This window comes from Equus quagga, chromosome 16 (assembly GCF_021613505.1).
Source record: "Equus quagga isolate Etosha38 chromosome 16, UCLA_HA_Equagga_1.0, whole genome shotgun sequence".
NCBI lineage: Eukaryota > Metazoa > Chordata > Mammalia > Perissodactyla > Equidae > Equus > Equus quagga.
The window spans coordinates 64,072,065-64,095,275 of NC_060282.1; the positions used below are offsets into that span (position 1 = coordinate 64,072,065).

General features: G+C 40.4%; 2 protein-coding genes and 1 long non-coding RNA gene across 8 annotated transcripts in view; 2 read left to right on the forward strand and 1 right to left on the reverse strand.

Moving 5' to 3' along the window:
• The window catches only part of MTFR1 (mitochondrial fission regulator 1), a 52,094-nt gene extending 44,729 nt beyond the window's left edge, over nucleotides 1-7,365 (forward strand). For all 3 annotated transcript variants that reach the window (XM_046642276.1, XM_046642277.1, XM_046642278.1), the window contains 4 exons: nucleotides 1,919-2,154; nucleotides 3,890-4,148; nucleotides 4,733-4,901; nucleotides 5,763-7,365. In XM_046642276.1, coding sequence (XP_046498232.1) covers nucleotides 1,919-2,154; nucleotides 3,890-4,148; nucleotides 4,733-4,901; nucleotides 5,763-5,831 — 733 coding nt within the window. In that variant the 3' untranslated portion in view covers nucleotides 5,832-7,365. The remainder of the gene's footprint in view (nucleotides 1-1,918; nucleotides 2,155-3,889; nucleotides 4,149-4,732; nucleotides 4,902-5,762) is intronic.
• A 3,280-nt stretch (nucleotides 7,366-10,645) lies between these two features.
• Nucleotides 10,646-23,211, reverse strand: part of PDE7A (phosphodiesterase 7A) — a 113,138-nt gene continuing 100,572 nt past the window's right edge. For 2 of the 4 annotated variants that reach the window (XM_046642234.1, XM_046642235.1), the window contains exons 10-13: nucleotides 21,566-21,710; nucleotides 20,884-20,980; nucleotides 20,149-20,229; nucleotides 13,306-15,113 (exon numbers count right to left, since the gene is read on the reverse strand). In XM_046642234.1, coding sequence (XP_046498190.1) covers nucleotides 14,905-15,113; nucleotides 20,149-20,229; nucleotides 20,884-20,980; nucleotides 21,566-21,710 — 532 coding nt within the window. In that variant the 3' untranslated portion in view covers nucleotides 13,306-14,904. Of the gene's footprint in view, nucleotides 12,217-13,305; nucleotides 15,114-20,148; nucleotides 20,230-20,883; nucleotides 20,981-21,565; nucleotides 21,711-23,211 lie in introns of those variants that run through there. The other 2 variants (XR_006885606.1, XR_006885605.1) reach the window with 2 other exon arrangements.
• LOC124228015 (uncharacterized) lies at nucleotides 16,395-18,302 on the forward strand. The gene is made up of 2 exons (XR_006885607.1): nucleotides 16,395-17,064; nucleotides 18,030-18,302. It is a non-coding gene; the product is annotated as an uncharacterized LOC124228015 (long non-coding RNA).

The window sequence follows — 23,211 nt, forward strand, 5'->3', positions numbered from 1 at the left end:
TGGGAGCTGCCACAGCGTGGCTTGATGAGCAGTGTGTGGGTCCGCACCTGGGATCCGAACCTGTGAACACTGGGCTGCTGAAGCAGAGCACACAAACTTAACCACTATGCCACTGGGCCAGTGCCTAACGTAATCTTTCAAAGAACATTATTAATATATTTAATCAGAGCACTGGTACTATTCCGTATAGAAGTTTTTACTTTTGTTTAATCGTCATGTACTTTTTTAGAAATGTTATCACCTGTTTCTTCCCAGTGTGGGGCTAAGAAAGTGAATGGTAATTGATGCTTTGCAAGCCAAACATATTTCCCTATCCCTCAAATATTCCAAATTAAATAAAATTGATAAAGTTAGTATTATTAAAGTTGGTTGCTAGGTAAGCTAGGGCTAGGTAAGAACTAGGACATTTGTTCTCTAAATATTTTTGTTTAATAATGTTACAGGTAAAAAGCAATGTGCAAGCATCTTCTCTGTATGGTGGTTCAATTAACAGGGCATGAAGAAAATTAGATATGAAGAAAAACACCTGAACTCAGTGTGTACTACCAAAAGCTAAAGGTCCAAGAACTCCCCATTCAAAACACAAGATAGAGTGGAGAATTATCACAGCTCTCAAGCAGAAATAAAATACCAATATCCAGGAAAGGAGTACTAAAATAGAATTTAACGTTGGTGAATGTTATAACAGCTACGATTAAGTTTGACTATATGTGACAGAGAAGCCCAAAATAATGGTGACTTCAACAGGCTGGAGGTTTATTTTTCTCTCAGAGTAGCTTCCAGTGTCCTCAGGGACCCAGCCAGTCTTTCTCCCGTCCTTAGCGATGGCTTCCATGTCAGGGTCAGCCGCTGCCCCCTGTGGCTCTCACTCCACTGACCCCCTTGCTCTGCGCTCTTGGAGCTGAGAGGACTTGCTTTCTCGGGGAGTCGTCTTCCTTTAAGAAGCCTTCCTAGGTGACTCACCAACATTCTGCCTACTTCTGGTCAGCCTTCATCTTAGTCACATGACCACACGGAACCGAGGGAAACTGGGATATGTTAACTTGATTGTGGTGATTATTTCAAAATGTATACGCATAGCAAATCATCATGTTGTACACATACAATTATATATATACAATATTTGTCAATTATACCTCAATAAAGCTGGAAGAAAAAAATGGTAAAGGGCTTAGAGGCCGGGAAAACCTAATTATAGAAAATAGGAGGAAATAGATACGTATATAAATTGACCTTGAAAAGAAATCTGAATTTTTTTCTCAACCCCAAAAAACTTCCATTTGGAGGTACAGAACAATGCACATTAAAAATCTTTTTTTTTTTCTACACCCAAGTGAAAATGAGACTGCCTATGTAGTGACTGCATGGGTTCAATTATGATTCTGTTCTCCTTTTCAGTTTCTGATGCTGTATTTGGCCCATATAGTTACAATGTGTCTTGCAATTTGATGTATTCTATCTTACATGGAAAACACTGACGTTGAAATGCAGAAGCCAAGACCCTGGGAAGGGCTAATGCAGTACTCATTTGATTTTGTTGTCAAATATAACTAGTAGTAGTTTACCATTTTTAGGAGTATTAAAAAGTTTCTTCAAACCTTAGTTCAAACCAAAACAAAACATGAATTAGTAAAAAAAATTGTTGGAGTCTGTGCTGCCTCCTGAGACTGTTGGTTGGTGCAGATTCTGTAGAGATTAAAATTAAGAAGAGGGATGGCAACAAGAAACCCAGGCTGGGATGTCTCTACATCAGGTTGAAAAGTGCTCTTTTGAAACTCCTTGTCTGGAAACGTGTAGGTGGGGATTTGTGTAAGGACGGCCTGAAAAGTGGTTCTCAGTGGTGATGTCCAGATACGTGTGATGAGTGTTCATGCCCCTTACAAAGCCTGCGACAGCCAACCCTCTGTCTTCCTCGCAGGTCAGAGGTCAGGTCAAGGCAGCCCCTTCAGGATGACCTTCCTTTCCCTGAGAAGCCCCCGAGCAGGTGCTTTTCCTTACCAAACGCAGCTCCAGAAGAGCCTCAGCTGAAAACGACGACACTGGCGAACGAGGAAGCGCTGCAGAAGATCTGTGCTCTTGAAAATGAACTTGCTGCTCTCAGAGCTCAGATTGCCAAAATCGTGACCCTACAGGAACAGCAAAATCTCACTGCAGGTCAGTAAGTCCTACATTTGTTTTAACCAGCAAACTGGAAATTAGGAGAATGCCGTTAATTTTTAAGATTTATTAGCAAATAATAGCCATTGGGGTTGTTAGAAAACCAGGGCTAAGTCCTCTTTGCATAGTCCAGTACAGGACCCAGTCAGGTTAAAGTGGGTTTTGTTTTGAACAATCTTGATGCTATCAGAGGGGGTGACAACTGAGTATATTTGGAAAACCCTGGAATTTGTACAGTTGAATTACTACTCATGTGACTGCTATGGGAAATTTAGTTGTCTGTGATAATGGCACCATTCATAGCAGACATGAGGTAATCTCAAAACAGCCCTGACAGGATTGAGTGCTGTTTACTTACCTGTGTGTCCTGAGGCAAGAACTTGGCCTTTCCACCTCCCTTTCCTGCTCTAAAATAGGGATAATGGTACTTATGTTATGGAGTTATTGTGGCAGTAACTGGAAATTATGTAAAGCCCCTTAGCACATAGTAGCCACTTAATAGTCATTTCTCCTCTTCTTGCCCAGAGTAGAAAGTGAGTCAGGTCCTCTTGCTCCTGGTCTAATACTGTCGCTTTTATTTGTCTGGCATTGTCACTTTGGAGTAGAAACCATCACCTTGAAATCCTAGTCCATTAACCCGTTGGCAAGTAGTGGTTGTTTTTCCTAGTGTTGTTCCCAAGTCCTGGCTAGACTCAGTGATAACCCACTCTGTCTGAAGAATAAGGACATGACTCTGCCTCTGAGCTACTTTGTGCTCCTGGAGTTTAATGTGATCCAACATGGAAAGCCCTTCCACCCTGGGTACAGCCAGATGGACAGAGGGCAAATGCACCCGGACACCGCGTGCTCGAGTAATCCGTGGTACTTAATGAAATTTGCATGTAACTTTTTAAAAACCAAAAGTCCTCCCCTGTTCTTAACTTTAAATCGTATTTCTCTTTTGCTTTACCTCCCTCTTCTGGCAGACTAGGAAAACTGCTGTATCTAATGGGATAATTTGGGGATTTATGTTAGATGTTCTATTTATAGTCATAAATGCCATTAGTAAAACTTCTGCATTGAGTTCCCCGAATCAATATAGTTCACTCAATGAACAACTCTCTAACCTCCAATTATTCAGAAAGATGAATTTTTAGGTTCTTATTTTATAACCTCTTTAATTCTTACCTTAGTTGCTTCTTGTTTTGGAAATTAAGTATAACATTTTTTTCTTCCAGAAATTTGTTCAATAATAAACCTAAAACTATTCTTTTGAACACATCCACGTCAATACAGGCTTTTAATGCTTAAGAAGTCTCATATGTAAATAAATTTAAAATGAAGCACAAATTTATCAAATATTTTTTCAAAAAGTTACTATAGTACTAAATTGTCAAACTGTGTATATATTGAAGATAGATTTATTTAAGCAGAACTGGCTGCTTTGTATTTCATCTGAAAGTAGTTACAAACTGTGCCCCAGTCAGACCCGAGCATTTGTCACAAAACACCCCTGTTAGGTTAAATGGACCCTCTCCATCTGGAGAGTTTGGGATTAAATGATACAGTGACTGAGATTCAGGCATTTAGAGTCTAACCAAGTAACTGAAACCTCTTTTCCATTTACATAACTGAGATTGTTTTTTAAGGATATTGTTTTCAGGTATACAGGTAAGTCCTTAATACAATTTTGCTTTTAAAAATACTTTGCTATTACCATGAAGATTAAATTGATTTTTCCTTATTTCTGTAGGTGATTTAGATTCTGCCGCATCTGTGACCACAGCACCACCCTCTGTCCCACCACCTCCCCCTCCGCCACCTCCCCCGCCCCTCCCCCCACCAGGGCTCCACCAAAGTGTGTCTGCTATTGAGCTGATTAGAGAGCGAAGAGAGAAGAAAGCCTGTGCTGGAAAGACAGTGGTTAAGAACAGTCCAAAGAAACCTGATATGCCAAATATGCTAGAGATCCTTAAAGATATGAACAGTGTAAAGCTTCGGTCGGTAAAAAGGTGAGATACATCTGCTCTCTTTCTCACTTCCCTCATCTTTTTATGTCTTGTAAAACAAAGTACCAGGCCTCTTGAGAACTTTGTTTTATAACATGACTACCATGAATAGTTGTCAGTTTTTAGTTTAAAAAAGATGGGCCCCTGTGGCTCCTACACACAGTTAATAAGAGAATGGCAAAATAAACATTTCCAGGTCACTCTTTAGTGTTTCCGCATTGCATTTACGGCCCTTTCATGTGAAGTCGGTTGTTGTCCAGTCATTCATTCAGTAAAGCCGTGTCGCCTACCTACTGTGGTAGTCACCCGACCTGCAGAGGAGAATGGACCCGTAATCGCCCTGAAGGAGAGCATGATCCTCTGCTCTTGCGATGAACTCAGAGGCTATTCATTGGGCCCCTTTGTGCTCTTTTGTTGAGCCTTAAACCTAGAGTTTCCATCTCACTGCCCTCAGTGTTTGCCAGTGTCTTTATCTAGCATCTGGGATGCCAGAGAAGTGCTCCCAGGGAGGGAGAGGCAGACAAAGCATGTCCCTGAGGGATGGCAGCATACTGAGGTGTCTCCTCATTTCTCTTCACTTCTCTAAGGCCAGAACAAGATATAAAGCCCAAACCAGTAGATGCTGCTGACCCAGCTGCCCTCATAGCAGAGGCTCTGAAGAAGAAATTTGCTTATCGCTATCGGAGCGATAGCCAAGGTGAAGTTGAAAAAGGAATTCCGAAGTCTGAGTCAGAGGCCACCTCAGAAAGAGTATTGGTGAGTATTAGGTCAGACTCCTTTCCAGCCACAATGCGGGAGTTCACTCCATTGCTGAGCACCTGCGTTTTGCGAGACATTCAGCTGTGTCCTCTGCAATAGTCAGAAGGATGTACTACAGGATTGAGTCCCTACCTACAGGTCGACTACTTACAGAAGAGCCTGAAGAAGGATGCAGAAGTTCACCCTGGTTTCCTGCTTAGCACCTCCAATGTCACATTTTCCATGCTGTTTTATTTATATTTAAGCATACTGAAATGAAATTCATTATAATGAAATTTATATCCTGGGACAATATATATTCAAAATACAGAAATTCAAAGTAAAGAAAGATAATTTTCTCTGAGGGCACCCTGTGAAAGTCTTCCCAGGGCAGGTGAGATGACCTGGGCCTCGTGGGGTATGGCAGTGTCGTAGGTGGAGACAGCACATTTCATGGAGGCTCGCAGAGGAACTTATGCATCCCCTTTATTCAGGTTACTGTCATAAGGATATGTGCTTGTCTGTTCCGGAGTGGCAGATATCTTAGAAATTCTAGCCTCTTTGAAACTCTTTAGACACCGAAAAACAAACTTTTGAGTTTCCTTCTATTACTCAAATAAGTAAAATTGGACTAAAGTAGGGTCTTGCTAAGATGATTGTACTTTTTTCTTCTAGGAAGTAATTTGGTTACCCCTTTGCCTTTCATTCTGTTGATATGTCATGTTTGTAACAAGCTGTCAATTCATAAGGGTTTTAATATTATCCAGCTGCTTGGTTTTTCATGCAGCACATACCCAGCCTTTTGGTCCATGACTGGGAGGGGGCGTATCATTACTGTTATATGAACCAATGTCTTTATACTTTTTGTTTCTCTTCTAGTTTGGGCCACACATGTTGAAGTCTACAGGAAAAATGAAGGCTTTAATTGAAAATGTTTCAACTTCCTAACAGACAATGAGCTGAGAAAGACTATCCTGGTTCAGCTGTTGGTTTGTTAGGGCTCTTTGGCTGGTAGAAATCAACACTATTTAGTAAATACCTGAATTTAGTATTCAGTGCTGCCTTTAAAATTGAATTAGAGGATTAAGCAATAACAGAAGCACTCAAAGTTGTGTTTGCTTTTATGAGAAGGTCGGTTCTTAAGTATTCCGTGGCATGTGGATATTCTGACAGAACATGTTTTTAATGTGTTGCCAGGATGTTAGGTTTCCAGGCTTGAAAAAATTACATAGACTTCAGAACAAAGAAAGGACATTTGTAGATGTGAGTTTTTAATTCTGAACACTAATTTATCTGTGCAAGTGTTTTATATGCATACATTTGGATATAGAACAGTCTGTGTAAATGTAGTGATAACAGCACTGAGGGTACTGTCATCCTTCGTCCTCAGTGATCACTTACTATTCAACGATGGGACAGCTGGGACAACACAAGTGGTTGGAGTGAAATATTTGAGATTAGAATCTTCTTGCCTTGAACAAAACTTCTATCTTAGATTCTCTCTCACATTTTCTTAGAGATGGGGTTTGAGTAGGAAGTGGATAATGTTCACTGCTGAAATCCCATGCTCCCCTTTAAAGGGCCACCCGGACCGGGAGAGCAGCCTCACCTCAGTGCCATCCAGTGCTGAGGAAGGAAGTATAGTTTTCAGATAGTGAGGAATCAAATTATTGAATTAAATCACTTTTTAAAGTAAAAGCCACAATGTCCCATCTTCTTTTTCTTTCATTTTAATAAATGGCATCATAAAGATGACTTGTTGCTAAGTCAGTACTTCTGGAAATGTCAGCATAATGGAGTTTTAAAATTTTTAATATTGGTCAAAGTAGTAGCTTTATAATGAAAAATTGAATAGGCAAAACGATTTCCAATAAGTTGTTTATCATTGGTCAGAATGCTGTTCTGTTGAATTATATTATGCAGCATAAACCTTAGGTGTTATTAGAAAGTGGACAACGGCCTTTCTCATCTAGGGCTTCTAAGGAATTGCTGTAAGTGATCATTTTTAAATGTTTGATAAATCTTCATGATTTTCTATATTTCTGTTAAACTCAGCTAGAGGTAATGCCAGAATCTCCTACCACAAGTAAATATTTGGATTATTTAAATCTAGTGAAAAAAATAGTTGTTACTTCCTGGGGGGATTAGGAGATGGGGAAAGTAGATAGACACTCACTTTTAAGTTATTGGAAATGTGTGCAATGTTCTCAATGTTAGCAAGTATTAGTTGAGGTAATTTACATGGTTTGGTTATTCAGCTTAAATTTGAACGGTGGCTTATTTTACACATGTTGATGTACACTGTTTCTAAGTGTTTTGTATGGTTTAAAAATTCTGCCTTTAAAAGAAATTCAGAAAATCCACCTCACATACATATTTTGACCTAAGAAATTTATATTTGTATCAGTATTAAATTTTGGCCAATGCTCCAATATAAGGAAGTTACTGTTTTGGAATAAAGCAAACTTTTATTTTCCTTGGACCATAATGCCTATATGTATGTTTTCTTTTTTTTTTTTTTTTTTTACAATAGACAAGATTCCTTTGTGTTGCACATGTAGCTTCTTAAGAATAATTTGCTTTCTGCATTTTCTAAGTGGAAATATAGTCCTTAAAATAAACTGTACTGCTCGTATTCACCTTTCTCTTACAGGGATTTCAGCATTAAAAGAGAAGGGCGCTCACTGGGGGTGAGTTTCCTCAGGGTTCCAAGCCTATAATCCACCTCTGGGATGATGAAACCTGTTTTTCCATCTTCCTCACACCCATCTCCTTCAGTTCCTGGTTCTCCCACCCAACACAGTACCTGAAGTGAAAGATTTTGACAGTAAACTCTACGTTTTATAGCTGACGCTCCGAAAGGACGTAAGGGGTGTATGTTCTCTCTGCTGTGGTTCTGACTAGTCCCGGGGGCTCACTGTCCTAACACACAGAGGATGAGTCGGGAGCCCTGGACCTGGAGCTGGGTACTATCCCTGTATGTGATCCTGGCCAAGTCACATCTGTTTTTAAAATGGGACTAATGCTCGGCTCAAAAAATTGTTGAGGATTAGATGAAATAATGATTTTACGCATATTCTATGAACAGTAGAGTGTAAGTAAGTTGTTACTTACATCATTTTACATGAGGTCACTGTAGTTTCCAGTAGACGGATTTCTCCTAGGATTCATGGTCTCTGGCATCTGGAGAAGGTGTCACCCAGCGCACCTACTTGCACAGGCTTGGCGGGGAGCGGTAGGACCTACAGTCTTTAGTTCTGCTCCACTCCCCAGTCACAGGCCCATCGGTGGAAGAATCCCGTCCTCTTGCTCTGTTAGGAATACCTGAGTCTGTGTCTCAGCGGTGACGAAGACGACAGGAAGTAACAACTGACAGGAAGTAATAACTACCAGAAAGAAATACCTTGGAGAAACCATCCTTCTGATAACTTCTCCAAAAGTAGAAATTCTCTCTGTGGGTTAGAATCTGGCAAATAGAAGTTTAAACTTTCAGGAGTTAACCCAATAAAGTCAGCTCTGAGACTGCCAGGCAGAATGAGACACTTGGCTTTATGACATTATCATTTTTATGCTTGTTATTGTCACAGTATTTCTCATCAGCCTCCAGCCATTCGTAATTCCTCTTTCCCCGTCTCATCCTAGAGATTCCACATTCTTCCGAGCTACCCCAGTGAACCTATTTCTTAAAATTCTTATTTTTCCTTGTAAACCTTGTAAGCTGGCTAGTCCCTCATTGGTACTTGTGTGGTTACTTAAGAACAGAGGATAATAAAACCTACGTAACCAAGTAAGGATTCGGGAATCTCTTATCTTTCCCTCTGAGACTGTTGTCCTTAGTCCACTTCACATGGGCTAGAAACCTTAATGTTCCTACAGCTGGAGCCTCTCAAACTCTTCTCTCGTCGATTCTCCAGCCTCTTCTAAAGGTTACAGAGAGCTCCTTCCATAAGGTTAGTGTGGAACATGAGTGTAATTTAGACATTCTCAGAAAGGCAAATGATAACCCAAAGAGTGCCTTCCATTCCACACCAAACAGCTATGGCTATTATAGAGCAGTCCCTCATAATTGCTTTCTGACCTAGCTGGGAAAGCCTTAATTTGGGGATAAAGGCCAAACTCTTCATAACAGGATTTTTACCGGAGATAAAATTGCCTTCTCTTTATGTTGCCTAATGGCCATCGGTCTTCATTGGCCAGTCATGCTTTTCATCAAAGGGTGAAAAAGAATGAGAACCAGAGCATGGTTGGGAAGTCACTCTGTAATACTGGCGTAGCAACAAGGGTAGAGAAGAAGTACATAAGACGCTGACCCTGGGAGTCAGGTCACCCAGATTCTCCTTAACCCAACCCTAAGGCAAACTGCCCAGCACCTGAACCTCTGCCTTCCTTCTACAAGGGGGGACACCTGGTAATGCAGATTGGTCTGTGACCAAGGGGACAGCCTCGATAAGCTGGTCCAATCAATCAGATTCTCCCTCAGGAATTTAAATGGGAAACCTTGAGAGAGAGGCAGTTGGTACCCAGAGCTCAAATAAGGATGTCATGAGATACAATTGTATCCATGAGCAGTTAATACAGAACAGATTATGAGGAAATGAATTAGGCCATTGATTCAACATTTAACTGTGTGTCAATATATTATTTTTCTTTTAAGCGATGGACATCTTACAGGTTAGGAAGCCACTCAAAAGATGAGATAACTTGCCCAAGGACCCACAGCTGATATGTGACAAAAGACCCAAACCCAGGTCTGTCTAGCCGTAAAGCTTCTTTTCAAAACTCTACCACATTATACGGCCTTTCTAAGCAGACACTGCGAGGTAGACAGGAAGAGCAGCAGGAGTGCGGGAGAAGCAGATTCAGCAAGGTTCCGCTTTCTACGGCCCTCACAGGGTTTGTCTCCATTGTCATGAACATGAATCCTCAGGATAAAGCCCCAGTTAACCCAAAGTAAACTGAGTGAGTCTCTGTTCCCCATGATGGAAAAAGCTAACCCCTATCTTGTGACGATTCTTAGATGGAAATTCAAAAGTTCTGTTTTCTGCCAATGTCCAGTAAGAACTTTAAACACACTCCTTTATGATACTTCCTTCAAAAAGTTTAGGTATAACGTTTAGAAATTTCAGCTAAGATAAAGGAACGTGGGATATTATGCAGTCTCCTGATTCTTTATAGGACATGGCTCAGCAGTAAACACCTCAGACTTATGCTCAAACACTCTCTCATAAAACGCCGAGCTTAAAGATAAATGTCGTAAGACAAGATGGAATTTCTTAACAAAGACTATTGACAGGGCCCGTGGAAAGTGGCAACAGACCAATAAGTCACTGCTTCAGTTTTAAATTACATCCAAAAAGAAATCTAATATTAAAAATGGGGATGTTTCTCTTTCCCCCGCCCCATTCTACCAGACTTCAACATAGAAAGTGTAGGTGTAAAGTAAAACAAGTTATTGGGATTGATAAAAGTTAGCATTTTTCTAAAAGTACCATAGTGAGCACATCTAAGGTTATTTTAGAATCAAATTTGAAAGCCAAGTGGATGTTAACAATAATGAAATTCCATAATTACTAGAAATGGTGTCATTTTTATCATTAACCAAACCAAACCATTCATTCTCCTAAACACCCCCCACCCACCGACACTTTGCATTCATTTTGTACTACACAAAACCTGCCATGTTAGATAACACTTTTCACACATCATTTTGTCACCCGAACATTTTGAGAACAGAGACCACGTTTTGCAATTTTTAATACCCTTTTATTACAGCCAGTGCTGTGCTCTGCACACAACAGGAACTCAGATATTGCTTACCACGTGACTTCACCATAGACAGACTAGTTTCAATATAATTTCTCTTAATGATAAACTGATAACTAAAAAGGAAACACATTCATACCAAATTAGTTTGTTTGACAAACATTTATTGATGGCCCAATTTACGCTAGCTTTATGCTGAGCAGAGGAGACAAGATGGAGGAAACTGTGGTGTGCCATGCCCATCAGCTCACCCCCAGTAGTCGGCCTTCCACCTGCAGACCGTGGAGCCTCAGGGACCTTCCAAATGACACAGGCTGTCTCCAGATCCTTAGCAAGCAAGGAATGGCTCAGACTAAGTCTTACACATATCTGTCTGTACAACTATACGTTTCAAATGTATGCTGATGCTATGGTGATTAATATGCACATTTATTTAAAAACATTACCAAATGCATATTAGCTATAGGTCATTGCAGACTTTTTCCCAAGCAAGAGGGGAATGCCCTCCTGATTGGGAGGGGATTTAAAGAAAATATTTATACATTAAAAAAAGTATACATGAAAACATTGTAAACCTGCGATGTGAAAGTTTTAAAGTTTTAAGAAAATTGAAAGCTTTAAGAGCCAAGAAAGCATTTTGGAAAAAGAGACCATTATAGGAATCTTCAAAGAATTACTAGCACCTCTAACCTGTACCTTGGGTACAAATATATTTTCCCAGCTTTGCAAAGGACATAAAATATTTACTTCTTTTATACAAAGAAGATCATTATAAACCATAACATTTACAGAGTACAAATATTGATGAGGAACCAGATTATTTGTGGTTAAGCGAAGGCTTGCCAAAATGTTCTCTCCAAGGACCTTAACCCCCAGAGCAGAGACGTCCCCCGCTACCGAAGTGCTGGGCGTAGAGCCCCCAAGGGCTGCCACATGCTCAACAATTCTTTGAAGTCTCCTGCTTTATCTTAAAATTTCTTGGGAATTTTGTGTTCTGTTCCATAATATTGAATTATTTATTTTAAATGTGATCTTCTAAATTACTGAACTGTTTGCTCAAATTTTTCTAGAAAATCAATGTTCAAGGAATATAGGTCATATTTAAGAAGCAGGGCTATAGACGGTCATTCCCACATATACATAACAAAACACAACTTTTCAATGGGTTTATTATATGTGTAGGTAGGAAATGGGAGCAACGCTCAAGTGTCTCCCCTTGAGAATGTGTAAATAAAAAGATAATCCTTTGCGTCTCAAACAATAGGAAACATGTAATGGATCAGAGCAGAAGTAAGCGATCATACACAGGCAGATGGAGCCCAGGCAGGCTCAGCTGAGACAAGGCTGAAGGTACTGACATATCTACTGGATGTGCCAATCAGCAGCTGATGTGGAGAAGAAACTACTGGCAGAGTCCAGGGGAAGAGAGAACCCTGGTCCACAAACATGAGTATCAGCAGGTATATCCCCATGGGGAGATGGATGCATGAGGCAACTTGCTTCCCTTGCTCAGAATCCATGCTCACCAAGTAACCGGCTGATCATAATTTGGCTTCCCAAGAAGATTTGCCTAAAGGGAAAGAATGATTGATAGTTATATTTCTCATTGTAAATTAAATGTTAACACTTAAAAACATCAGTTACTGTGAGCTTGGTTAATAAGAGTGCTATGAGAGAGTTCCACTCTCCATGTGCTGACATACCAGGTCTGTGAGCTTGTAAGGATCCTCATCAGACTCTGGATGCATCAGGTTTGCCAAGGTGATGCCACCTCATATAAGTGGCCAGTTTACCTTCCCTAGGTGACACTCTGCTCTGCTACCATGAGACTTCTATACCTACACTGCCCAACATGGCAGCCACTAGCCACATGTGGATACTGGGCACTTGAAATGTGGCTAGTCGAAATTGAGATGTTCTCTAAGTGTAAAACACACACTGGATTTCAAAGACTTTGTACCAAAAAAAGAACATGAAACATCTCAATAGTTTTTTACAATGACTACATATTGAAATCATAAAATATTTTGGAGATATTGGAATAAATGTTATTAAAATTAGTTCCATCTGTTTCTTTTTCCTTTTTTTAATGTGGCTACTAGAAAACTGAAAATCACTTACATGGCTCGCATTCTATTTCTATGGGACATCACTCCTCCATGCAAATAATGACAGTATGTTCAGAAGTCTGCACTATATCCCTTCTAATGAATTGGACTTGAGAAGATAGAGGAAGAAGCCCAGTGGTACCTTTCTTACGTTGGTATCAGTCAAGTAGAATTAAGTGGCCATTTCTTACTACTTTAAAGAGGCCAATAAAGTAGTATTTTAATACTTGCGAGAGGGGCTGATGTCTTAGGCAGTTCCCAGCTGTGGGAACAAAATGCTGTGGAGTCCAGAGGCCTGGGCTCAGGGCTGACCTCTTCGGGTCTTAGTCAGGACTCTGAGCAAACGACCTGACTGGGGCCTCGGCTTGCCCACTTGTGAGGTGCAGAGAGTAGTACAGAACCCCAGGGGATCGTGCCTGCATGCAGCTCTGCCTGAATAAATATCTGATGAGTGAATGCTAGAGCCAAGACGCTAACACTGATTTCCTAGTAATTTAGCATCGTGATTTCCAGGGGATTGAGTTATAAGGTAGATATCAAAGATAAAAATATGAAAAGATAGCTTTTTATTCATCAAAAGTTAACAGCAACAGGCACATATTAAAATGAGTATGGCAAAGCCTTTTACAAATGGCTTTACACTCAAGCTTTCTCCCAAGAAAATGGCTGTTGCAACAAACTGTAAACATAATTAATAAACAGTCTTTTACAGTAACAAGGGAAATACAATTGAACTAAAAAAGCACCGGTTTCTCTTAAAACTAGATTACAGTTGTGCTTACTATACATAAAACAATTTAAAACAAATTACAAAAGTGGAATGTTTTAAGTTTAAAATTAGTCCTTAGATTTTGTCCTAGAAAACATCTGTTCACATCAAAAGGCCCATCAAAGGGTGACGTTTCATCAAAGGGAGGGACAAGAAAACAATGCACTTTTTTTCAAATCAAAACAAGAAGTTTGGTCACTTAGCTTTGTGCATAGTTTAAGGCAACTGGAGCAATCTGTTACAGCTTCCCTACCTCCCTCCCCCAAATGTGGCTGCTCACTGTGTCACATTCTAAAGTAATAAATAAAAGCTTACATTTCAAATCCTTTCCCACATGGATAAATATAACACATGCACAGTCACACATGCACAAACATGCACGCAAACACACATCCATACATCCACACACAACATACCTCTCACCCACTGCAGCGAAAGGGACTTTAGTACCCTTGCTCTGAAGGACACACTTCCCCATCCCACTTTATTTCAGATTGGCAAATACCCTGAGCTGATTATGGTGTTTTAAACATTCCACCTTTTTCTTGCATGTGCAGGTCAAGTGTACAGTAGTGAAAACAACATGCAATGTCTTCACTGCAGAATCATAACACAGCTAGGACATTGGTGTTCTTCCCCTCCCGCCCCAAATTAAAAACCAATAGTTAAAAAAATTGCATTGCCAAACAGCACTGGAGGGAAAGCTTGGCGGAACTCTATGATAAATGCTCAGTTTCCAGTGCACAAAATAAAACTATAGCAAATGGGAGGCTTTGGTGGCATCCAAAGAAGAAAAAAGGCAAACCAGGGGGAAAGAGCTGCAGTTAAAGTTTGATCTTTAAAATTCCTAGTGGTTCCTTCACAATCATGCTCCAAGGCAAATTGAGAACCAATATTTCAGAGTTGATTTGTAAACATCGAGTCTTGCCAGAGGCAGCAGAGGCTGGGCACTTCACATTTCCATTTTCTCAGAGAGAACTTAGTGGAAGGTACAGATACACAATGTTGCATCAGACTGGTTAAATTCCAAGAGATTTCTGCTGAAAGGTTCAGTTCAAGTTTCATGGTTCGAAGAATAAATGCTTTGAAAAACACGTGGCACACCGAAAACTTCTTGTGTTACTCCTTTCAGATTCGCTTCCGCTGGGCTTTGCATATTCAAGGTTTCACACGAAAGCCAAATGCATATTGCTATATGTTCAGGTCTTATGTTTAAAAAGTGAGTTCAAATGATCCAACAGACGAAATTTGGAAATAAATAATGCTGGCATCATTCACTTGGAAACCTTGGCAGTCAAGAGTAAGTTCTCTCACCTCAAGACCCCATTTCACATTTCTAAAAACCTCCAGGAGGCACAGTCTGTCCCAGTGATTCCGGGAGTTATGACAACCGATTTTCCTGAGGTAATAACTGTGAGTTCAACCCCTCGAACGCAGCCTCAGTGTCCTCACTGCCGGACTGCTCTCTCTGCAGTCCCTTCCAGCTGGCTTTATTCAGCCCCACATGTCCGAGCATTGTCTGCGACAGCCTTGTGTTGGAAAACCTGGCCCATTCTGTGAACAAAGGCTCCACTAGGTAAGTCATAAAACCTGGAGAAAACAAGAGAAAAAAAGTGTTAACGTACATTCTGAAACTTGATCTTTGAAACACCTACACCTTAAGTCCTATTCCAAGATTACCTAACTCTTATTTTTCAAAAGACTCTAACATGCGTGCGTGTGTGTACATTTACCTATCTTCTCTGAAGAATCGATTTCTTAAGTCAGTCAATGGAAATTTAGGTAAAGGTGAACTGACAGACACTAAATTCCTTCTGACAGCTCCTCTCAGCCGCACAACCACATCCTTTCCTTTAAGCAAACTCAGTGGCTTTATCAGCTCTCTGAGGAGAGCAGGCCGTACGCTTTGAGGGATGGTTCCAGCGGGACGGCTGGAGACTGAGAGGGGGTCTCCTCCAGGACTGTGGGCCACGAGGCCGGGACTGAAGTGGAGCTGGTGGCCCTTCACCGCATTACCCCCTTAGGGAGGGTCATCTTCAAACCTGGTCAGGACTCAGGTTGACCATCTTATTTAACTCAGAATTTATAAAGCCAAGACTCAGGACAAAAATTATGAGTCTAAAAAGAACAGAGGAGATTAGTTTAAACAATTATTAGAGTGAAGTGTACCCAGGTCCTACTATAAACAACTCACATAACTGACCTTCCTTAATTCACAGTCAGAAAAAGAAAAGAAGTAATTTCAGGATTGTCTGCCTCTAGGAGACACAGCACTCAAGGGCACATTCTATCTGATTTTATATTACACAGTATCTTATACAAGTGAAAAGAAGCTCCTAGGAAATACCTTATCAATTAAATCACATATATGAGGAGAAACAAATAACATTATCCTCCTAAACTTTTGATCTGTTAAGGACAGAGGAAACGTACTTTCAGATTTTAATCATTGCTTGTGTAACAGTTTTTAAAGGTTCCATTTAGCCAACAAAAAAACTCACTGAAATTAAACCAGTTAGCACCCACTTCTTTTAATTAGAAAAGTAATGCATGGTCTGACAGCTGAATATTTTTTTGAGCAATTTTTTTTTTATTGCAGTAACGTTGGCTTATAACATTATATAATTTTGGGTGTACATCATTATGCTTTGATTTCTGTGGTGATCACATCATGATCACCACCCCAAGACTTTACAATCCATCACCACACATGTGCCCAATCACTCCTTTCACCCTCCTCCCTCACCCCAGTTTTTTGTTTTTGTTTTTCTGGCGAGGAAGATTTGCCCTGAGCTAACATCCATTGCCAATCCTCCTCTTTTTTCACTTGAGGAAGATTAGCCCTGAGCTAACATCTAAGCCAATCTTCCTCCTTTTGTATGTGGGATGCCTCCACAGCACGGCTGATGAGTAGAGTAGGTCTGTGCTCAGGATCCAAACAGTGAACCCGAGCTGCTGAAGCACAGCTCGTGGAACTTTAGCCTCTGGGACACAGGGCCGGCCTGGTTAAATTTTTTTAAGTGTACAAATTATAGTGTCTGAAATAGTTTGGTAGTCCCCTCTTATCTACAGTTTCACTTACCATTGTTTCAGTTACTCACAGTCAATCACGGTCCAAAAATATTAAATGGAAAATTCCAGAAATAAATAATAAGTTTTAAATTGCTCACTGTTCTGAATAGCACGATGAAATCTCTTGCTGTCCTGCTCCATCTTGCCTGGGATGTGAGTCATCCCTTTGTCAAGCACATCCACACTGTGTATGCTATCCAACCCACAGTCATTTAGTAGTCACCTCTGTTAGCAGACAGACTGTCATGATATCGCAGTGCTTGTGTTCAAGTAACCCTTATTTTAACCCAGCCATCAACACTGTCATGGCCTGATGATCCAGGATCACCCAAAGCAGCCGATCCTCCTCCTGATGTATTGTCGGAAGGCCACCAGTAGCCTAACGCTGCATCCTAAGGCCTACATCATTCCCCTCACTGCATCTCATCACAGAGGCACTGCATCCTCTCACATCGTCACAAGGAGAAAGGTGAGTACGGTAAATAAGATATTTTGAGGGCCTGCCCCGTGGCCGAGTGGTTAAGTTTGTGCGCTCCGCTTCGGTGGCCCAGGGTTTTACTGGTTCAGATCCGAGGCACAGACATGGCACCGATCATCAGGCCACACTGAGGCGGCGTCCCACATGCCACAACTAGAAGGAACCACAACTAAAATATACAACTATGTACTGGGGGTATTTGGGGAGAAAAAGTAGGGAAAAAAAAAAAAGATATTTTGAGAGAGAGAGACCACATTCACCTAACTTTTATTACAGTATGTTGTTATACTTGTTCTATTTTATTATTAGTTACTGTTGTTAATCCCTTACTGTGCCTAGTTTATAAATTAAACGTTACCATAGGTATGTATGTATAGGAAAAAAACCTGTATGTAAAGGGTTTGGTACTATCCATGGTTTCAGGCATCCACTGGGGGTCTTGGAATGTATCCCACATGGATAAGGGGGGGTCACTACTGTAGTTGTGATATCAAAAATAAGGCTTGCTTTCATTTCTTCCATTCCCTCCACACATATTAACTGAAAACCTACTATATGCCAGGCACGCTTCCCGGGTGGCCAGGGCTTGAGCAGTGAGTAAGACAGAGAAGATCTGCCCTCAAGGAGCCATGTCCTGGTGAGGAGAACGAACTAACAAACATAGAAAATGTCATGACTGCAGTCGAAGAACACGGCATCTTTCTGGCAGCCATCCTCACGCCCGTGTGTCAGGCTGCGCCAGCCACCCACGGCCCTGTGTGTCCTAGGTGCATGGTTAACTCATGAGCAGCTGGAGTTCTGTGCCCAAGTGCAGAACCTTATTCCAGGTTTTACATGATTCATCTTATTTGATTCTTCCCATTGTTCCAACTGGTTGAGAGCTTTTGGATCCTGCCTCTAACATCCAACGAATCAGCTATCGCTTTTGGCTCTATGTTAACCTATATTTCTTTTAGGTCTTAAGTACCTGATAAAACTGAATGGACCAGGCCCATGAACACAGCCATAGAGCACCCGCTCGGAGGGCAGGACTCAGCTGCTCCACCTCTGGTGAACCCGCTCAACTGTCCCAGCCCTGTGCCTCTATCTCAGCTCCAGGGACCCCACAGGACGCCTGTCCAATGCCTTGTCTTTGCCAGAACATGCTATTTTCTTGTTCAATGAAATTAGTATTCCTCTCAAAGGAGGAAATTATGTTAATTAAACATGTCTTCTACTTACTGACCCTATGCTGGCTCCAGGTAATCACTGCTTAGTGAATTATTTATTCTGATAGTCACGTGATTTATCCTAGAAATAGGATCTTTCCAAGCCCCATGTTACCTGGGATGTGATGTCAGAAGGAGGCACCCCTGTTACCGTATAAACTGGGCAGCGTCTGAAGAGGAGGACAAGGAGCGGTCCTTGTCCCCTCGGGAAGTGCTGAGGAGTCAGGAGAGGTCAGCTACTATCATCATTTACCTTATCCCTGGCCTCTGATAACCCAACTGTCCAACACTGACAAAATCTCCAGACTGAGATGAAGAGTTTAAGGCACTGAGTTTCTTTTCCCCTGTAAAAATTGCAGTTTTTTAAAACCTCATTTGCAGGCTCTCTCATTCATCTCAGGGGTAACTGACTCAGGCAAAGAGACATTTAAAGGAGCCGGAGTGAGTTTACTACCGCTCACCTGTCTTCAATTCCCTTTTGCCCGTATTTCACCTATTCTTTAGCATATGATTATGCTATCTGAGAATCAGGGCAGCGCAGATCTATTTCGGTCTTACTGTCCACCAGTCTGCTAGCCGCCTCTGCAGCCCTCACTGGTGTGAGCCCCTCGGAGACCCGGCGCCCCCCACACCTGTCCTATGGCCTGTGCCATGCTCCTCTGGGCCCGACTCTCCATCTTCTCTACTTATCCCTCTGCAATCATGTCAGTTACTACCCACTGTCTTCCACATGAGGATCCTATGCAATTACAACGTAAGAATCGTATTTCTGAATTTCTGACCCTACAGCACAATCATCTTTTCAGAGTATTATGCCACAGTATTGTGCTATCTTCTGAATTTCTAGAACTATCTTTCTGAAGTCTGTGTACACATTTCACTATGTTCAGCCTACTCCTCGAGGGCCCTATTCAACACCAGCTACCAAAATTACATTCATCCCTCATACCTTGCTGAGTTACCCCTCCACAATCCCCCTACTTAACACCCAAACCCCCACACACCCCTGGCTAGCCAAGCTCTCCTATGCTTGTCCACAACAAGCTGCACATCCTTCAGTCACAGTACACTTCATTACACTTTCTATTACAGTTACGGCTCACTCAGCAAACAGTTCTCAAGTGCTTCCTGCTTCTAGTGCAGTGCTGGGCCTCAGGGATACACCGCCAAAGCCAAGGCAAGGACCTGGTGGCCGTGAGACACATATCTAGTGCTCTGGAAGCCTGGAGGAAGTGGAAGGTGGCTTCTGGAGGAGGTGACAATTGAGGCTGATCTTCTAGAAAAAGGAGTCTATTAGGCAGATGGGAAGGGCTGGCAAGGCGCAGAGAGTGAGGGGGCATCGTGGATTTGGGGACCACTGAAGAGTCCCGAGTTGCTGTAGGTAAATGAGGGGGTTGTGGTTGGGGAGAAGACTGAAGAGACACATTCGAGGCTCGACTGCAAGAGGCCTGTGCAAGATGTCAGAGATTTAATCAATAGGCAGTGATAAAAGAGAAAAGTGAGCAGTGGGAGAAACTGGCCTTCAATTATGACCATGCTCAGTGATCACCTTTTTCATTTTAAAACAGCAGTCCCAAAGTTATGCAAAAGAAGCTTCCAGGTGGGCAAACAATGTATTCTTTCAGTGTTAGAATAGAAACAAAGTATTGCTACCTACTCTGCAAAATTATGTTTTACGACCTAAAACCAAATGAGAGTAAATTACAAGAGCCAGAAAAAGGAAAAACAAGGGTAAAATTTCTTAAATTATTTAAAAAATAGAGATGAGCATGATTTTAATATTTGTATTTTAAATGTATATCTCTTCTTGACAAAATTAATATCAGCAGCATTTTTCTAACCAGTCATATCTAAGTAGTTTAGTTACCAATCTGGATGTTGGCAATAGATTCAGTCTGACGATCACAAAGTGGACTGACACCCAAATGATACTTTTTTTCTATATCTCCTAGAAATTAAAGAAAAGAGAGAGAATTATTAATGTGGAACTTCCCTGTTGGTTAAGATACATAATTAAAGCCTTCATCTTACCTGTAAATTCCTTAGGAAAAACGTTAACATAGTTAACCCTCACGAGAGGATGGCTTCTAAATTTGTTCTTTTTTAAATTTAAGTTATTCACACACAGAAAAGGTTCCCAAGCTGATAGCCTATTTTAAATGGAGGAGGTGGGAAACTTTCACTAGGTGATTCCCCAAGACTACAATTCTGTCAGCATTTTAATTTAAATCTTAGATTTCTAAAAGGAAAGCGCCTGTAATGAAGATCCTTTGTTCCTGGCTTTAAATCACACCAGATTTCCTACATGCTAATAGAGCCCTGGCCTCTACACACGACAAGCTCAGAGCAAGGTCGGGGAAATCTTTCTGTAAAGCAGAATTTCCAACCTGATCCATGTCTATTCATCAATGGCTTTATATATCTGGTCATTTTTTCAAAACAGATGCTCAATTTGTACATTATTGATTATAACATCTACTGTGAATTGTCACTAAAAATATCAGACATCTGCTAGACTCTCGTGAATGCCTAAGTTATTTTATTCATATGATGCTAAAAAATGGACTGAAGAGTTTAATTCTCACTCAGTACTGTAACTTGCCTTGATGGAAGAATTCCTCTGTTACTTTTTCACTCCACTGCTTGCTTAATTCCCAGGTCCGACATGGGTTACAAATATCAGCACATTTCAAAGCCATCTAGCAAGTGAAATATTAAAATTGTTTTAAGAAAAGAAGTAAAATTTCAATTGTGCTAAGTTTTAAATATACTCTAATAGTGGAAAAAGAACACCTTAAAAACAGAAAAAGAAAATACTGCAACAGAAAATCCATTGCCTTTTACATTAATTTTATGATGCTATTAGGGCTACCCATCATTGTTGCAGAAATGCTGAGAGACTGCTAACCTAGTCATACAGGCCTAATAACACCCAAGAGCCAACATAAGGACCGGAGTAACTCTAAAGCTACAAATAAATCATCGAACTCTCTCATTTTTTAGATGTGAGAACTTATTAAAATAAAATGCTGTTTGTCGATTGGTACCCTAATCTGACAAAAATTGTTCATGTTAGAAATCTGGAGTATGAAAAATACAAAAATGATGGTGCTTTCCTAGGGAGCAGATTCGCCTTCTGGAAAATGTTTTACTACTGGAAGGAAACTCCACAGCTTTTCCTCAAGATTTAACCACTCTGAAAACTACACTAGAATATTTCATTTTGATTCTAATAATCCCCTGATTTACTCTAGAAACAGAATCTTTCCAAGCTCAATTTTTACCTGTAAAACCAAATGCCTGTGCCTGGGGTCTTCTAGGCGTAAGTCGCCCCTATCCAAATGGGACCTAAACAACGACAGATACTCATTTTGGCGACTGATGTCTGTGGCTAGTATCAAAGCACCTATCTCAGTCTCCATTTGTTGCCTGGAATTAGAGAAACATAAAGAGAAAACACAAGACTTTCAATTAAATAGTTCTTGGGTTTTTTTTTTCTTAAATTTAATACTCAGAAAGCTTTATAGAGCCCTAAGATATTTCACTTGCCATTCAACTTTTAACCTATCACAAAAAAATAAATTTTAAAGGGGCCAGCCCGGTGGCACACTGGTTAAGTACACGCACTCCACTTCAGTGGCCTGGGGTTCGCTGGTTCAGATCCTCAGCGTGGACCTACACACCGCTCATCAAACCACGCGGAGGCGGCATCCCACATACAAAATAGAGGAAGGCCTGGCAACAGATGTTAGCTGAGGGCCAATCTTCCTCACCAAAATTAAATTAAAGAATGCATCAGAAAAACTATTAAAATAATCAAAACTAAAACCACAAGAGTTTGTAGGAAAATACTACCAAAATGCAAACATTCCAAAAAGAGTGTCCTTATTTTGCCAGCCAATATGGAATTATTGGCCTAAAGGAAATCTGTATTACGATTAGTATGTTGCTTGAGAAAATTCTTTGCTAGGTTATGCTGGGGCTAAACAACTGTCGTTTCTCTTTTTGGTGCCTGAGACGTGAAACGCAGAAGGAAGTTCAAATGGAGGAGGAGTGGCCCATTCAACAACTGGCTCCTGTCGGCATTCTAAGATGCCTGATGGAATCCCACCAAATGATTTTAAAAAGTTTACATTCAACTATACTTTTAGGGTCAAATTCAAGAATCGGTCAATTATCTGTATGAATACCTAAATTTTCGAGAAGGGAAAAGGTAACATGTTAATACAAATATGCAAATAACAAATACATTATATCACTTCAAAAACTGTCTCAAGTAAAATCAAAAGAGAAAAAAGCTTAAAAAAAACCAATTCCTGCCCTTTTTTTCAGTGGGCCGTAGCAAACATCATCTTTGTATAATGATCAGTAAAGAGCTGTCAACAGATTAAAAGGCTCACAATATTGAACATTAAATAAAACAAACCCTAAATAAAGAAAACAGAAAAAGAACAGTATTACATAGTGTTTCTTATTTTCAGTTTTTATTTTTATTCAATCTGAGAACTCAACAGGGTTAGTCACCAAATGCAAAACATGATAAAAAGGGACTAATGAAGCCAACATTTTAATCTGTCTTAATCCAGAAAAAGAAAGCATATATATATAAACACTGTATGGTTTAAGCAATTTTTATATTTGTACTACAGCAAGAAACAATTTTACTTACCAGAAGTACTGTCAAAACTCCAAATGGTATCCATGAATAAAGATTTAAAAAAATAAAAATAAAGTCCAGCTTTTTTCTTATGGTCATTACACAAAACACTTAAGTTTTTTATAAAGTGGCTTTAACTTATGAAAGGGAAAGAAAGAACAATGATAGTAACTTAAATTTTAATACCCAAACGTATTTTTATGCCTCACCTTTTTTCTAGAATGAGACAATTCACACTCACTTACATGGTTTTCTTAAGTGCATCTTCTCTCA